At 38.1% G+C, this 16,405-nt stretch overlaps 2 protein-coding genes across 8 annotated transcripts in view; one reads left to right on the forward strand and one right to left on the reverse strand.

Annotated features, from left to right (window-relative positions):
• LOC107572079 (uncharacterized protein DDB_G0290685) overlaps positions 1–3,713 on the forward strand; it is a 9,514-nt gene extending 5,801 nt beyond the window's left edge. Inside the window, exons 6-8 of the mRNA XM_016258483.1 lie at positions 38–830; positions 3,102–3,237; positions 3,704–3,713. Of these exons, the coding sequence (XP_016113969.1) occupies positions 38–830; positions 3,102–3,237; positions 3,704–3,713 (939 nt within the window). The remainder of the gene's footprint in view (positions 1–37; positions 831–3,101; positions 3,238–3,703) is intronic.
• Positions 3,553–16,405, reverse strand: part of LOC107572082 (MAM and LDL-receptor class A domain-containing protein 1) — a 17,112-nt gene continuing 4,259 nt past the window's right edge. Inside the window, exons 4-39 of one of the 7 annotated variants that reach the window (XM_016258485.1) lie at positions 15,369–15,652; positions 14,506–14,771; positions 14,302–14,352; positions 14,088–14,225; positions 13,706–13,962; positions 13,499–13,583; positions 13,181–13,258; positions 12,657–12,794; positions 12,313–12,572; positions 12,026–12,110; positions 11,809–11,895; positions 11,518–11,655; positions 11,148–11,407; positions 10,946–11,030; positions 10,727–10,813; positions 10,444–10,581; positions 10,078–10,337; positions 9,884–9,968; positions 9,010–9,096; positions 8,726–8,863; positions 8,360–8,619; positions 8,158–8,242; positions 7,921–8,025; positions 7,599–7,736; positions 7,204–7,463; positions 7,011–7,095; positions 6,581–6,667; positions 6,297–6,434; positions 5,931–6,190; positions 5,729–5,813; positions 5,528–5,614; positions 5,238–5,375; positions 4,864–5,123; positions 4,594–4,678; positions 4,328–4,457; positions 3,553–4,000 (exon numbers count right to left, since the gene is read on the reverse strand). In XM_016258485.1, the coding sequence (XP_016113971.1) occupies positions 3,964–4,000; positions 4,328–4,457; positions 4,594–4,678; positions 4,864–5,123; positions 5,238–5,375; positions 5,528–5,614; positions 5,729–5,813; positions 5,931–6,190; positions 6,297–6,434; positions 6,581–6,667; positions 7,011–7,095; positions 7,204–7,463; positions 7,599–7,736; positions 7,921–8,025; positions 8,158–8,242; positions 8,360–8,619; positions 8,726–8,863; positions 9,010–9,096; positions 9,884–9,968; positions 10,078–10,337; positions 10,444–10,581; positions 10,727–10,813; positions 10,946–11,030; positions 11,148–11,407; positions 11,518–11,655; positions 11,809–11,895; positions 12,026–12,110; positions 12,313–12,572; positions 12,657–12,794; positions 13,181–13,258; positions 13,499–13,583; positions 13,706–13,962; positions 14,088–14,225; positions 14,302–14,352; positions 14,506–14,771; positions 15,369–15,652 (5,247 nt within the window). In that variant the 3' untranslated portion in view covers positions 3,553–3,963. The remainder of the gene's footprint in view (positions 4,001–4,327; positions 4,458–4,593; positions 4,679–4,863; positions 5,124–5,237; positions 5,376–5,527; positions 5,615–5,728; positions 5,814–5,930; positions 6,191–6,296; positions 6,435–6,580; positions 6,668–7,010; positions 7,096–7,203; positions 7,464–7,598; positions 7,737–7,920; positions 8,026–8,157; positions 8,243–8,359; positions 8,620–8,725; positions 8,864–9,009; positions 9,097–9,883; positions 9,969–10,077; positions 10,338–10,443; positions 10,582–10,726; positions 10,814–10,945; positions 11,031–11,147; positions 11,408–11,517; positions 11,656–11,808; positions 11,896–12,025; positions 12,111–12,312; positions 12,573–12,656; positions 12,795–13,180; positions 13,259–13,498; positions 13,584–13,705; positions 13,963–14,087; positions 14,226–14,301; positions 14,353–14,505; positions 14,772–15,368; positions 15,653–16,405) is intronic. The other 6 variants (XM_016258486.1, XM_016258487.1, XM_016258490.1 and 3 more) reach the window with 6 other exon arrangements.

Genomic DNA, 16,405 nt, shown 5'->3' on the forward strand with positions numbered 1-16,405 from the left:
TGTCAGTAGTGGGACTGATGATGATGATGGTAATGAGGATGGCAAAGACGATGAAGATGGTGTAGATGATATTTTTGAAGATGTTAATGTTGGTGATGAAGATGGTGTGGATGATGATAAAGGCTGTGAGTTTGTTGATGATGGTAAGAATGAAGATGATGCAGAGGTTGCTGATAGTGAGGGCTGTGCTGATGGGGTTGATGATGATGACAATAGTGGGAAAGATAAAGATGGTGTTGATGATGATAAAGATGATGGTAATGTTAGTGATGAAGATGTTATAGATGATAGTGTTGTTGTTGTTGATGATGACGATGATGATGATAGTGGCACTGATGAAGATTGTGTTGAGTATGGTGAAGATGATGACAATTGTGTTTTTGATGGTATTGAAGATGGTGGTGATGATGACAATAGTGGGACAGGTGAAGATGTTGATAAAGTTGATAATGATATTAATGTTGGTGGTGATGAAGATGATGGTGATGAAGGCTGCAAGTTACCTGATGATGGTAAGGATGAAGAAGATGTTGTAGAGGCAGCTGATAGTGAGGGCTGTGCTGCTGGGGTTGATGATAAGGTTGTTAATGAGATCGTTGTGGTTGGTGATGATGATGTAGATGGTGGTATAGTTAAAGATTGTGAGGTTGATGAAGTTTGTGTTGAGCTTATTGCTGAAGATTGTGGCATTGAATATGACAATGGTGTGGATGATAATGTTGATTCTGCTGACACTGGTAAAGATGAAGAGTATTTTGTTGATGGTGTAGAAGATGAGGATGATGATGATGGTTTAATGGTTGGTGAGGATGATGACTGTGGTGATGATGGTGAGGTTGGCACTGAAAACTGTTGGAATGTTGGATGTGGCTGAAGTGATGAGGCTGTTGATGCTGTTTGTGAAAGTATTGATGGTATAGATGTTGAGTTTGGTGGTGAAGCTGGAAATATGGAATGGTGTGGGGGGAAAAATCCATTAGTCACTGAGTCTGATGCTGTTTGTTTAATCATTGAAAAAGACCAAACTGATTCAAGAAGGATTTAGTTTGGATATCATTATACATTTTGTAAAATTTCTTTGTAAGGCACAACAACCTACCACAAAAAAACTATACACCAGTACCTTTGTACATTTTGTCACTTCTTATGATGTACTGGCGAGTTTGATCAAGGTTGGAGCTAAACTCTGCAGTGCATTTGCCTTCCAGGGCAACCCTTACGAAAAATAAGTTTATTCAAGTGTGCTATTAGTATACTTTTTTTAAACTAAAAAAATAGGAAAGTATATGTTTAGTCTACTTTTTATGTACTTCTCAGAAATGGGTTTTATGTACTTCTCAGAAATATACTTAAAATTACATTTAAGTATACTTGACTTAGAAAACGTCTAAATATATTTGAGCTATACTTGTGTTCCTAGAATCCGTGTTTTCATTGTTATACTGTAGGGTGTGCTAGTACACATTTTCTGTACAGAATTTCCAAAAACACATGTAAAGAAGAAACCGAAACAACAGATGCTTCCACATGTAATCTAACACGATCATCAGACATAAAACAGCATCAAAACTGTGTAAAGTTGATGTAATGTCAACCCATGAAGAGGTAATAATGACTGTCAAGCTTTGGGGTGTTGATCGACTCTATCTACGTTTTGATTATCGTTCTGAATCCAATTCATAGTCTTTTTTTCAGCTTTTTGTTCAAAATGTTATTTCTTTTTTTATTATTATTTATGAAACTTACCCACATTCAAGTGATGCGACAAAATGTTTTTGTTTACAAGCAGATACTCCGTTCATTCTTTTGGTGTTTTGTATGTTCAGATATTTATATAACAAAATATATACAAATTAATACCTAAACAGGGACATAGTAGTATACTTAAAGTATGATGTAAAGTTCACTTAAAGAAAACTTACCAGTATACTTGCAGTATAATACTACTAAATTAGTAGTTTACTAAGACTATACTTCAAAGTGTACTAAAAATGCTACTACAAGTATTTAATTAGAAAATCAGTATTCGTATAAGTTCACTTTTAGTATAGTTGCAGTACAAGCTAAAAATATTGTTGTAAGCTAGTTGTTTACTTAAAGTTTACTACTGTTATACTTAAAGTATACTTAAAAGTATACTTTTATATACTAGAAAGTGGGCCAATTTAGTCCCAAGGAGTATTGAAATAGTACACTTACAAGTATACTACTAGTACACTGATATTTGTATACTTGCTACATAAAGTATACTTAAAAATACACTTGAACTTTACTTAAGTATACTTAATAAAATAAACTTGAAGTATACTACTTTTTGGTAAGGGAAGATTTGCGGAACCCTGTTCTATGACATTGAAGAGATTTGGCCCCAGGCTGTTTTTAAACAATTCTTTTATTATTTTTTTTATTGTTAACCTACATTACTTTATCTCGAATTTGAATGCAAAATAAAAAATGTTGACAATTATTATTTATTGTATTAATGTGTTGTGTTAATGTGTTGAGAGTATTTAGTCTTACTCCGATTGCATGTCTGATTGTAGTCAGAACACAGAATATAGATAGGAATAAAACGGGAGAATTTGGTGTATGTAAGTGCTGCTGAATAAGGATTAATATTTAATTTATACAGTAAAGATTATGTTGCTTTACATTTGATTATTACATTTTTGTACTGTTTTCTACTGTTATACATACCTGAAAAATGTTAACCAGTTTGATTAATTTGTATCTTTGTTCTATTATGTTGTTATCAGTTGTAATTTGTTTAGTTGTTCTCATTTTAAGGGTTTTCTATTTAATAGTGTTTGAAATTTATAGCTAGGCTAGCAGTTTTTGCTTTGGTATCGAAATTGGAATCAAGAATTGTGAAAGTTGGTATCATAAATCACATGAAATACTACTACTTTAGATAAAAATCTACAGACACAAATAGATTCAAATAGATGCAGTATAATAAAGGAAACACTTAAATGTATGGTTTGGAAATGTTCTTTCTGCTAGTATAAAAAAAGATGTGTCATAGAAACAAAATTGAGTTTCTTGCCTTCAAAAAAAGGTTTTACTTTGTGGCTCTTATGTGAGTTTATTGTTACCTGTAGATTCTCACAGAACACGTGTACACATGCAGATGACCTGGAGAGTGTCTGACTTACCTGATGCCAGGTTCTTCTTTCTTTGGTACAGAAGCAGTAAGAGAAGCCATAAATGGACAACTAAAACCTTCATCCTGTTCAGGTAAGTGTGTCCAACTCAACTCACTTTACTGCCACTTCACTACATGTTTAAATAGAGCTGCTGAAATTTCTTGAGGCTACATACTGTTTTGCATCTGCATCTTGCTAAGCAGGTTTTGCTGTATAAAAGTCACTTCTCATTACACTTAAAATCTGAAAGTATGACAGGAATGCTGGAAAACAATTGTGCAACATCTAAATAATGTGCAGAATCATACAAAGATTCAAAGTTGAAAAATAACAGGACCTTCAGAAGGTTTACTGAATGAAATTAATGTTTATTAAATGAAAGACAAAAACACTGACTCACAGATAACATCCATGCACAATACATTCAGCAAAAAGACGTTAGCTAGTTTTATAAATGATAAAACAATAGATTAACTGTTGAAAATTAAAATAAGTATTCATGTTCTGTGGATGTATGGACATTCTCATAGTTAATATAATGTGCTTACTCTGCTAAGAGACATGTGAACTTGAGGAAGAAAAACCACTGTGATATTAGAGGAAAACGCCATATCTTTCAATGGTGTTATGTGTAAATCATAATATGAAATGACTACATTAGAGGTGATAAGAGATACTTCCTAGGTAAACAACACTTACACAGCAAATTATCTTGCTAAAACTGGTCTGAGTAGTTCATGAGCTATGATGTTGAGTGGGTTCATATTGACAAATGACAGGTGCTTTCAGCTAATGGGTTGCCTCGCAGCGTTTCATCTCAAGCCCAAGAACGTTCCCTAAACAGCAGGGACCGCCTGCATACCAAAGATCATAGGCAAATTAACTGATGTCAGTAATGTTTGTTACAAAAAAACAAAAAACAAACAGCTAACAACAGTGGTTCTTAAAAAGATGCATAATTTTCCTCATATATTATATATGAGCAGAAAGGAGGACAGATATTAAAACAAAACATGCAATACAGCAAATGTCTTACATAAATGTATAACTATGTAACATGCACTACAAAAAAGTATTTAATAATGACTCTCTCACATATATACATGTCTGTTAATCAATTCATAATCATATTGAATTAATGGTAAATAATTTATATATACAGTATATATAAAAAAGGCTACCTCCGTCTTGTTGTGATTTTGTCATCTGTTGCTTTCCAGCTCTCTTTCTTTGCCACCTCCTCGATTGGCTTTATCATGTTATTTTTGCTTATGCTGTCAGAATTTCCATGCATGTCTGAGATCATGATCTCTGCAGAGACAGAGAGAGAGGTTTCACTGGCATCCTTAGGAATTGGATTCAGATAATATGTCAATTAAATCGATTAACAACACTTAACACGTTAGGCTGTTTATACTAAGAGCCTCCAGACCCAGGCGAAACATACCGCTACAGGCTCCTCTGTGCAGTGAGATGTCATCAATGGCAACATCTGACCGGGCTGAGCTTCCTCTACGCCCCTCAAAAATCACCTGATAGACCAATTACAGAGGTTTTTCTTTACTAAATGCCACTTTTTTGCCAAAATAATTAAGATACAGCATATACAAGTTCAAGGCTACAGCTCATATTAAACTGAAAAAAAGTTTAGGAATGTTAACTTAACTTGGAGCATTCACAGAAGATCAGAAGCAGCAGTTCTCAAGCTTTTACTGACCTGGAACTTAACATCTGGTCTTAGGTCCACCCGTGCAAGATGCCACATGTTTCCTTGGTCTTCTCTCATTCTCCACACCTCTTTGGCCACATTGCCATATTGCAGCAGGTAGACGCTCAGTCCCATGGTCCAGCTGGAGCCATACATGTGGTACCAGAACTGAAGACAATGAGGTTGAGGGTCAGCACATTCTGCACTGAGGAGACGGGCCGTGTCGCCATGGACAGCACTGTCACCCTCAATATACATATAAAACCCACCTGGAAAAGAAGTTGTGCAAAACAATTATTAATTTAATGATGCAAAATAATTCATATTATGATTTTGAAGTTAAAATGGTAGAGTGACCTGAAGATTTAGAAAATAAGACCTACTTCCTGTTGTGTGGTCCGAGGAGGGACCAGTCATTGATGTGGGGGTGGAGCCTCTGTGTCTTGTCCAATCAAAAACATCAGTCACCAACTGAGTCCAAGCACAGATGTCTCTTTCAAAATCACAGTTGATGACAGAAGCTGGAAGAAAGATGCAAATTACATTAACAGTTTCAATATTTCTATTCTGAAAACAATGGAAGATGCAACAAATAATTGAGGGAGTGTTATTTTATAGCAACAGCATTCACAACAATATGTAATCACACTGCGGTGCTGGATAGTGAACGTACAAGCTGAAGTGTTTGGAATTTCTCTACGTTGGATGGGTACAGGTTTTGTCAATGGGATTGAAGGTGGAGCCACCTGGTTTGGTAAATCTGAAACATATTTACAACTGTTAATACATAAAGTAAATAAACCTTTAAAAACAAGTTAACTTGTTTTTAAATCTGAATGATTTGACTAAGGGCCGACACAGAGTAGAAACATACCGCTACAGGCTCCTCTGTGCAGTGAGACGTCATCAATGGCAACATCTGACCGGGCTGAGCTTCCTCTACGCCCCTCAAAGATCACCTGATAGATCAATAACAGATTTTTCTATGTCTCCTAAATGTCACTGCTCAAATATTTGTAGTTATAGTGTATTGCATTTAATTTAACATATAAAGCATTCCAAGAAGATTCACTGACCTGGAACTTGACATCTGGTCTCAGGTCCACCCGTGCAAGATGCCACATGTTTCCTTGGTCTTCTCTCATTCTCCACACCTCTTTGGCCACATTGCCATATTGCAGCAGGTAGACGCTCAGTCCCATGGTCCAGCTGGAGCCATACATGTGGTACCAGAACTGAAGACACTGAGGTTGAGGATCAGCACATTCTTCACTGAGGAGACGGGCCGTGTCACCATGGACAGCACTGTCACCCTCAATGTACATATAAAACCCACCTGGAAAAGAAGTTGTGCAACACATTTATATAATTTGTTAAATAACTGTTACGATTTTGATCTTAAAATTATCTAATGACTTCAAGACCTAGAAATCAAGACCTACTTCCTGTTGTGTGGTCAGAGGAGGGACCAGTCATTGATGTGGGGGTGGAGCCTCTGTGTCTTGTCCAATCAAAAACATCGGTCGCCAACTGAGTCCAAGCACAAATGTCTCTTTCAAAATCACAGTTGATGCTACAAGCTGGAGGAAAGAAGTACATTTCAGTAACGGTTTCATTAGTGTCTTCCTGAAAACAATGGAAGGCGCAGATAATTAACTGTGGGAGTGTTATGACATCATGAATCATAACAATGTAATCACACTGCGGTGGTGGATAGTGAACTTACAATCTGAAACATTTGGAATTTCTCTACGTTGGATGGGTACAGGTTTTGGCAATAGGACTGAAGGTGGTGCCACTTTGTTTGGTAAATCTAAAAAGATATTTAAGACTGTCAATACATAAAGTAAACCTCTGCAAAATGTACCAGTTGTTTTGCTGAATTAGTTGACTTTCCTATTGAAAAAAACCCCCGGCATATGCTGGTTAGGTATGTTTTGAAGCATGGTAGCTGGTTTGAGCTGGTTTAAGCTGGTCCTAAACTGGTTATGAGCTGGTTTAATCTGGTCATGTGCTGGTCCTAAGCAACTAGCTCCTGCTCAGGACCAGCTGTCATGCCTCAAAACATAACTAACCAGCATATGCTGTTTTTTTCAACAAGGTTGATTTTAAAGCATTTTGCTTTTACTAAGGGCCGTCACAGAGTAGAAACATACCGCTACAGGCTCCTCTGTGCAGTGAGACGTCATCAATGGCAACATCTGACCGGGCTGAGCTTCCTCTACGCCCCTCAAAGATCACCTGATATACCAGTAACATACATTTTTTTTAAAGTTTTTTTTATGTTTTAGTATGCTTATTATGTAACATTTACAATTCAAAGAACCAATAAGTTTTACTTTTACTGACCTGGAACTTGACATCTGGTCTCAGGTCCACCCGTGCAAGATGCCACATGTTTCCTTGGTCTTCTCTCATTCTCCACACCTCTTTGGCCACATTGCCATATTGCAGCAGGTAGATGCTCAGTCCCATGGTCCAGCTGGAGCCATACATGTGGTACCAGAACTGAAGACACTGAGGTTGAGGATCAGCACATTCTGCACTGAGGAGACGGGCCGTGTCACCATGGACAGCACTGTCACCTTCAACGTACATGTAAAACCCACCTGGGAAAGGAAACAAAGAAAAGAAAATCCTTGAGTAGAGAAATTGTCATAGAATTTGTGCAACACTACTATTAATTTGGTGGTTACAAAATTTTCTATAATTTTTATGCTGAAGATCTAGAAAATAAGACCTACTTCCTGTTGTGTGGTCAGAGGAGGGACCAGTCATTGATGTGGGGGTGGAGCCTCTGTTTCTTGTCCAATCAAAAACATCTGTCGCCAACTGAGTCCAAGTACAAATGTCTCTTTCAAAATCACAGTTGATGCCACAAGCTGGAAGAAAGAAGCAAATTTCTTTAATTTACAATTGAATTACATATGCAGGTACTTGACAGAGCTGTTTTGTGTCTTTCTGAAAACAAAGGAAGATGCAGAGATTTAATTGTGGGTGTTATTTTATGGCATCATCAATCATAACAGAGTGTGATCACACTGTGTTGTTCGATAGTAAGCTTACAAGCTGAAGTATTTGGTATTTCTGCAGTTTGGATGGGTGCAGGTTGTGGCATTGTTGCAGCTGGTGGCAATGGAACTGAAGATGGAGCTACCTGGTTTGGTAAATCTGAAAAATATTTACAACTGTTTAAACATTAAGTTAAATAAACTTTTTGCAAAACATAGTAGTCATTTTGCTGAGTAAGTTGAGTTGATTTTAAAGCTGAAAGTTTTTACTAAGTGTAGAGCAGAAACATACCGCTACAGGCTCCTCTGTGCAGTGAGACGTCATCAATGGCAACATCTGACCGGTCTGAGCTTCCTCTACGCCCCTCAAAGATCACCTGATAGATCAATAACAGATTTTTCTATGTCTCCTAAATGTCACTGCTCAAATATTTGTAGTTATAGTGTATTGCATTTAATTTAACATATAAAGCATTCCAAGAAGATTCACTGACCTGGAACTTAACATCTGGTCTCAGGTCCACCCGTGCACGATGCCACATGTTTCCTTGGTCTTCTCTCATTCTCCACACCTCTTTGGCCACATTGCCATATTGCAGCAGGTAGACGCTCAGTCCCATGGTCCAGCTGGAGCCATACATGTGGTACCAGAACTGAAGACACTGAGGTTGAGGGTCAGCACATTCTTCGCTGAGGAGACGGGCCGTGTCGCCATGGACAGCACTGTCACCCTCAATGTACATATAAAACCCACCTGGAAAAGAAGTTGTGCAACACATTTATATAATTTGTTAAATAACTGTTACGATTTTGATCTTAAAATTATCTAATGACTTCAAGACCTAGAAATCAAGACCTACTTCCTGTTGTGTGGTCAGAGGAGGGACCAGTCATTGATGTGGGGGTGGAGCCTCTGTGTCTTGTCCAATCAAAAACATCGGTCGCCAACTGAGTCCAAGCACAAATGTCTCTTTCAAAATCACAGTTGATGCTACAAGCTGGAGGAAAGAAGTACATTTCAGTAACGGTTTCATTAGTGTCTTCCTGAAAACAATGGAAGGCGCAGATAATTAACTGTGGGAGTGTTATGACATCATGAATCATAAAAATGTAATCACACTGCGGTGGTGGATAGTGAACTTACAATCTGAAACATTTGGAATTTCTCTACGTTGGATGGGTACAGGTTTTGGCAATAGGACTGAAGGTGGTGCCACTTTGTTTGGTAAATCTAAAAAGATATTTAAGACTGTTAATACATAAAGTAAACCTTTGCAAAATGTACCAGTTGTTTTGCTGAATTAGTTGACTTTCCTATTGAAAAAAAAACAGCATATGCTGGTTAGGTATGTTTTGAAGCATGGTAGCTGGTTTGAGCTAGTTTAAGCTCCCTGCTGAAAAAAACAGAATATGCTGGTTAGGTATGTATTGACGCTGGGATGCTGGTTTAAGCTGGTCCTTTGCTGGTTTATGCTGGTCCTTTGCTGGTTTAAACTGGTCCTTTGCTGGTTTAAAAACCTTTGCAAAATGTACCAGTTGTTTTGCTGAATTAGTTGACTTTCCTATTGAAAAAAAAACAGCATATGCTGGTTAGGTATGTTTTGAAGCATGGTAGCTGGTTTGAGCTAGTTTAAGCTCCCTGCTGAAAAAAACAGCATATGCTGGTTAGGTATGTATTGACGCTGGGATGCTGGTTTAAGCTGGTCCTTTGCTGGTTTATGCTGGTTCTTTGCTGGTTTATGCTGGTCCTTTGCTGGTTTATGCTGGTCCTTTGCTGGTTTAAACTGGTCCTTTGCTGGTTTAAGCTGGTCCTTTGCTGGTTTATGCTGGTCCTTTTGCTGGTTTATGCTGGTCCTTTGCTGGTTTATGCTGGTCCTTTGCTGGTTTAAACAAAGGACCAGCTTAAACCAGCATCCCAGCGTCAAAACATACCTAACCAGCATATGCTGTTTTTTTCAACAGGGTTGATTTTAAAGCATTTTGTTTTTACTAAGGGCCGTCACAGAGTAGAAACATACCACTACAGGATCCTCTGTGCAGTGAGACGTCATCAATGGCAACATCTGACCGGGCTGAGCTTCCTCTACGCCCCTCAAAGATCACCTGATATACCAGTAACATTAATTTTTTTAAAAAGTTTTTTTAATGTTTTAGTATGCTTAGTATGTAACATGTACAATTCAAAGAACCAATAAGTTTTACTTTTACTGACCTGGAACTTGACATCTGGTCTCAGGTCCACCCGTGCAAGATGCCACATGTTTCCTTGGTCTTCTCTCATTCTCCACACCTCTTTGGCCACATTGCCATATTGCAGCAGGTAGATGCTCAGTCCCATGGTCCAGCTGGAGCCATACATGTGGTACCAGAACTGAAGACACTGAGGTTGAGGGTCAGCACATTCTTCACTGAGGAGACGGGCCGTGTCGCCATGGACAGCACTGTCACCCTCAATGTACATATAAAACCCCCCTGGAAAAGAAGTTGTGCAACACACATATATAATTTGTTAAATAACTGTTACGATTTTGATCTTAAAATTATCTAATGACTTCAAGACCTAGAAATCAAGACCTACTTCCTGTTGTGTGGTCAGAGGAGGGACCAGTCATTGATGTGGGGGTGGAGCCTCTGTGTCTTGTCCAATCAAAAACATCGGTCGCCAACTGAGTCCAAGCACAAATGTCTCTTTCAAAATCACAGTTGATGCTACAAGCTGGAGGAAAGAAGTACATTTCAGTAACGGCTTCATTAGTGTCTTCTTGAAAACAATAGAAGGCGCAGATAATTAACTGTGGGAGTGTTATGACATCATGAATCATAACAATGTAATCACACTGCGGTGGTGGATAGTGACTTACAATCTGAAGCATTTGGAATTTCTCTACGTTGGATGGGTACAGGTTTTGGCAATGGGACTGAAGGTGGAGCCACCTTGTTTGGTAAATCTGAAAGATATTTACGACTGTTAATACATAAAGTTAAATAAACTTTTTACAAAACATAGTAGTCATTTTGCTGAGTAAGTAGAGTTGATTTTAAAGCTGAATGTTTTTACTAAGCGCAGAGTAGAAACATACCGCTACAGGCTCCTCTGTGCAGTAAGATGTCATCAATGGCAACATCTGACCGGGCTGAGCTTCCTCTACGCCCCTCAAAGATCACCTGATAGATCAATAACAGATTTTTCTATGCCTCCTAAATACCACTGCTCAAATATATCTAGTCATAGTTTATTGCATTTAATTTAACATATAAAGCATTCCAAGAATATTCACTGACCTGGAACTTGACATCTGGTCTCAGGTCCACCCGTGCAAGATGCCACATGTTTCCTTGGTCTTCTTTCATTCTCCACACCTCTTTGGCCACATTGCCATATTGCAGCTTGTAGACGCTCAGTACCATGGTCCAGCTGGAGCCATACATGTGGTACCAGAACTGAAGACACTGAGGTTGAGGATCAGCACATTCTGCACTGAGGAGACGGGCCGTGTCGCCATGGAGAGCACTGTCACCCTCAATGTACATATAAAACCCACCTGCAAAATAAATTGTCAACTCACCTATTAATTTATTCATGTAAAATAATTATGATTTTACACTTAATAGATAATGATAGAATGACTTAGATCTGTAAATGAAGACCTACTTCCTGTTGTGTGGTCAGAGGAGGGACCAGTCATTGATGTGGGGGTGGAGCCTCTGTGTCTTGTCCAATCAAAAACATCAGTCGCCAACTGAGTCCAAGTGCAAATGTCTCTTTCAAAATCACAGTTGATGCCACAAGCTGGAGGAAAGAAGCAAATTACATTAACAGTTTCAATATTCTTATTCTGAAAACAAAGGAAGATGCAGATAATTAGTTGTGAGAGTGTTATTTTATGGCATCATCAGTCATAACAGAATGTAATCACACTGCGGTGGTGGATAGTGAACTTACAAGCTGAAGCGTTTGGAATTTCTCTACGTTGGATTGGTGCAGCTGGTGGCAATGGGACTGAAGGTGGAGCCACCTGGATTGGTAAATCTGAAAGATATTTACAACTGTTAACACATTAAGTTAAGAACCCTTATGCAAAACTAAGAAGTCATTCTGCTGAGTAAGTTGGCCATTTTTAAAGCTGAATGTTTTTACTAAGGGAAGAGTAGAAACATACCGATACAGGCTCCTCTGTGCAGTGAGACGTCATCAATGGCAACATCTGACCGGGCTGAGCTTCCTCTACGCCCCTCAAAGATCACCTGATAGAACAATAACAGAGATTTGTTTTATTTTTAAATAAAACTGATTAAACATTTTTGGCAAAATATAATTAAATTAATAGTACACAGAAAAAGTTAAAGCCTGCACCTCATATTAAACGGATAAAAAGGATTTTATGTTTACTTTACCATGGAGCATTCAAAGAAGATTTGATACATAAGTTTTCAAACTTTTACTGACCTGGAACTTAACATCTGGTCTCAGGTCCACCCGTGCAAGATGCCACATGTTTCCTTGGTCTTCTCTCATTCTCCACACCTCTTTTGCCACATTGCCATATTGCCGCAGGAAGACGCTCAGTCCCATGGTCCAGCTGGAGCCATAAATGTGATACCAGAACTGAAGACATTGAGGTTGAGGGTCAGCACATTCTGCACTGAGTAGACGGGCCGTATCGCCATGGACAGCACTGTCACCCTCAATGTACATATAAAACCCACCTGGACCAGGAAAAGGAGACATTTGATTAGGAAAACGGTCAAAAACTTGACCAATATGTGAAATAATATGTGAAATGAACCTACTTCCTGTTGTGTGGTCAGAGGAGGGACCAGTCATTGATGTGGGGGTGGAGCCTTTGTGTCTTGTCCAATCAAAAACATCAGTCACCATTTGAGTCCAACTGCAGATGTCACTTTCAAAATCGCAGTTCATCCTGCAATCTGACAAAACAAGGTAACCATATAATCATCATGCCAAGCAGTTAACCATACTCTGATCCATCAAGATGATGCATGTGACCGTGTTTTTAAACATCAAAACTATAAAGTGATGTCTGATATCTCACAAATCCATGTTACTTTTAATTTTCTCTCGTTTTGTGTGTAACTCCCACTTTTCACAATCCATCCACTTTACATTTATATTCACAAGACACCTTTATGTTTTAATTGCTTTGAAGGTATATTGTACATTTGATCAGTTCATGCATTCCATAAGAATCAAACTCATGTCCTCTGTACACTTACAAGAACAATTACCTATGAATAATGTGTTAATATCTTATCTTACATCACATTAACATTAATATTATTATTAGACGTCTTACTTGGATGGGGGTCCTTTAAGTTTGGAGTAGATGGATGGGGTACCAGAGTGGTCAAGTCCAAATCTTCTGCAGACAAATCTGCCAATGTTTTGAGATAAAATTAATTGGAGCTTGCTTTAATATTATAATTGAAATATACAAAATGTACATTTTTTTATAAATAAATATCCAGTTAACAACAGCATTTCTGAAGTAGAGTCTGAAGTAGTGTAGTATTTTTTAAGAAACCCCATTAAGAAGCCATTGATCATGCCACAAAAAAGCTTCAAACTGTTTTTAAAGATCTGTCTGTAATAGATTAATATCTACAACACTTACGGTCACATGCACCATGCATTATGGACACATCATCTATGGATACATCTGAGAGAGGATTTGAGCCCCTGATGCCTTCAATGATGATCTGAAACAACAAACAATCACTTATCATATTTAACATATCTGCCTAGAGCACATCATCTTTTGTCCTCTGAATTCATTGACATCAACGCACTCTACTTGGGATGTGCACACAGAGTAACATACCTGGAATGGCTGTTGTGGTTTGATTTCAACCTGGCCTTGGTACCATCTGTTGCCCTGGTTGTTAGTTCTAGACCATATTTTTAAGGCATGATTGTTCTCAACTATGTAGAGGTTGAGTAACATAGCATTTGCCAGGCCATACATGTGAAACCAGAAGCTCAAACACTGCTTGCCAGAAGTGTGGCAGACGGGGCTCATTATTCGGGCTGAGTCGCCATAAAACACACTATCCCCCTCAATATACATGTAATAGCCACCTATATAAAACAGTCAGAGAGTCAGAGAGGTGAATAGGGCAGTCAACACAGAGTTTTCCCCAATTGCCATCAAAATCCCATAGTCTACTTCAGATTGTATAAACCAATTTGCACAGAAAACCTACTTCCTGTGGTGTGGTCACCGGCTGGCCCAGTGAAGTTTGATGGCGTTGACCCTGACCATCTGGTCCAATCAAAACTGTCTTGGATAAGTTGTTCCCAGTCACATTCATCCTGGTCAAAGTTACAGCTCCATGGGCAACCTGTGTAATGACAAAAGAATTAAAATAAATATAGAAAAAAGAAGAAAGACAGATAGATAGAAGAAATACTGCTTACTTGCTGCAGATGGAGTTGGTGTGGGGTCATCTGTTGGCAGTGGATCGGCAACTGTATGGAAAAAGAATTTTTTTTTTCCATTTAATATACTGAAAAAAAACCATCAATGAAAATGATTTATTAATTATTTGAATAGGACAAACATTTGAATAAGACAAATCTGAAGTTAGCATATTTATGATCATTTTTTTACTAATCACTTACAACACAAGGTGTGATTCCTCCAGTCTGGCAGAAACACCTCAGCTATTTCACAAGCAGACACATAGTCCTCCAAAGAGGTGCAGAGCTGAGCTTTGTCACCCTTGGAAATACAGTAATCAGAAACACAGCTGCTGACATAAATCTGTGGTGGAACAAACCAGTGGCACGCTTTGAAAGCATCTTCAAACAGTTCACTGCACTTTGTATATGCATCGTCCTCCAGGTCTGGAAGACACTCAGGGGGGTCTGGAGAGCCATTACTGCAACTGGAAAAAAGGTATAAAAAACTGAATATTATGTCTTTATTTGATATTACAATGTTGCTTTTTATCACAGAAAATTAAAAAACAAAACAAAACAAAGTACTTAATTTTAATAGTGTGCCAAAGCTTTTTGCCCCTTTGTATTTCACATTCCTTGATTCAGTTAGGCTGCTGCTACTTTCCCATTTCCCATAACACTGGATCGGCGAGTCAGTGAGTCGCTTCGTGAACTGAATCATTCGAACCATTTTTGTGAAAAGAATCAGCAATTGAAAAGATCCGACTGAAAAAAGAATGACTCGTTCACGAAGCGGCTTGCGAACTCTCATAAACACGCCAAGAAGAAGAGCAAGAGTAGATGTCATTTGTAGAGAGTAACAACATCACTTTCAGTCTGCTCATCTTACAGAACTGTCAACACGACTTTTATGTTTCGTTTATTTCAATTTGGTGTCTGAGTTGAGTAATAATCCTTTAAATCACTGAGGTGCAACATCTGTCAGTATCATTGCACAATATCAGTTTGTTTGTCTATCTTTATTAATTCAGATTTATATTTTAGGAATCAATATCATTTTTGTGAGGATTCCAAACTCTTACGGCCAATCGCCGTCGTCGGTATTCCAGCTGCTGGCGAACTCGTGCGGATTCGCTACTGTGTTGCCGTCGGGTGTCAGAAAGTCGTCAAACTGACTCCCGGAGTAGGTACCGCACAGGCCGCACAATACTCCTCTGTAGCGTTCATCCACCTGGACGAACAGCCTGGCGTTTCCAAACAGCAGCCTCAGACCGAAGTTTGTATTAACCTGAGCGTAGGGTCCCGACTGAAACACAGACACAGAGGAACCAAACTCCGCAGGGAGGCGAACCTGACCACCGTTTGCCTTTTGAGTGAAGAAAAACATGTGTCAAGGTAAGGAACTTTTTGAGTATACAGTATGTCATCAAACCTTTCGAGGAAATGAGGCCTAGATTAGGACCGTTACGATTTACATTTATTTACAGTACATATATATTTTTATTGATTATCTTATGTTCAGTAATTAATCGGCATTCATTTAGGCAGATATTTTAAATTTTTTATGTGCTTTTGTCTATCTATTTATCTATCTGCATACTTAAATTGCCTGTATTTTAAATTCAGTTTACTGTAACTACTATTACTACTATTTATACTATAATACTTCAGTTTTTGTTTCCCTATGCAGCTTTTTTAATGACTTTTGTATTACAATAATGATATTTTGAGGTAAATGTCTTAAAATGTATGTAACTATGGAAAACCTTCAATGGTCCTACAATAAGCTATAAGCAAAATATAATGTCTTATTTTTTTTCTTTACATTTTTACATTGAGATAGTGTCTGGTTTTGAAAGAGTTTTTGTGAGGTTCAGGTTTTGAGACTGGGGAAAGGAGGTATACGAAATGTACTATGATAGCCATAGATTCTGCCAAAATATGATTCATCCTGTTACTAACATGATATCATGATACAGGTGCATCTCAATAAATTAGAATGTCGTGGAAAAGTTCATTTATTTCAGTAATTCAACTCAAATTGTGAAACTCGTGTATTAAATAAATTCAATGCACACAGACTGAAGTAGTTTAAGTCTTTGGTTCTTTTAATTGTGAT

Source organism: Sinocyclocheilus grahami, unplaced genomic scaffold, assembly GCF_001515645.1.
Source record: "Sinocyclocheilus grahami isolate Dianchi unplaced genomic scaffold, SAMN03320097.WGS_v1.1 scaffold1693.1, whole genome shotgun sequence".
Taxonomy (NCBI): domain Eukaryota; kingdom Metazoa; phylum Chordata; class Actinopteri; order Cypriniformes; family Cyprinidae; genus Sinocyclocheilus; species Sinocyclocheilus grahami.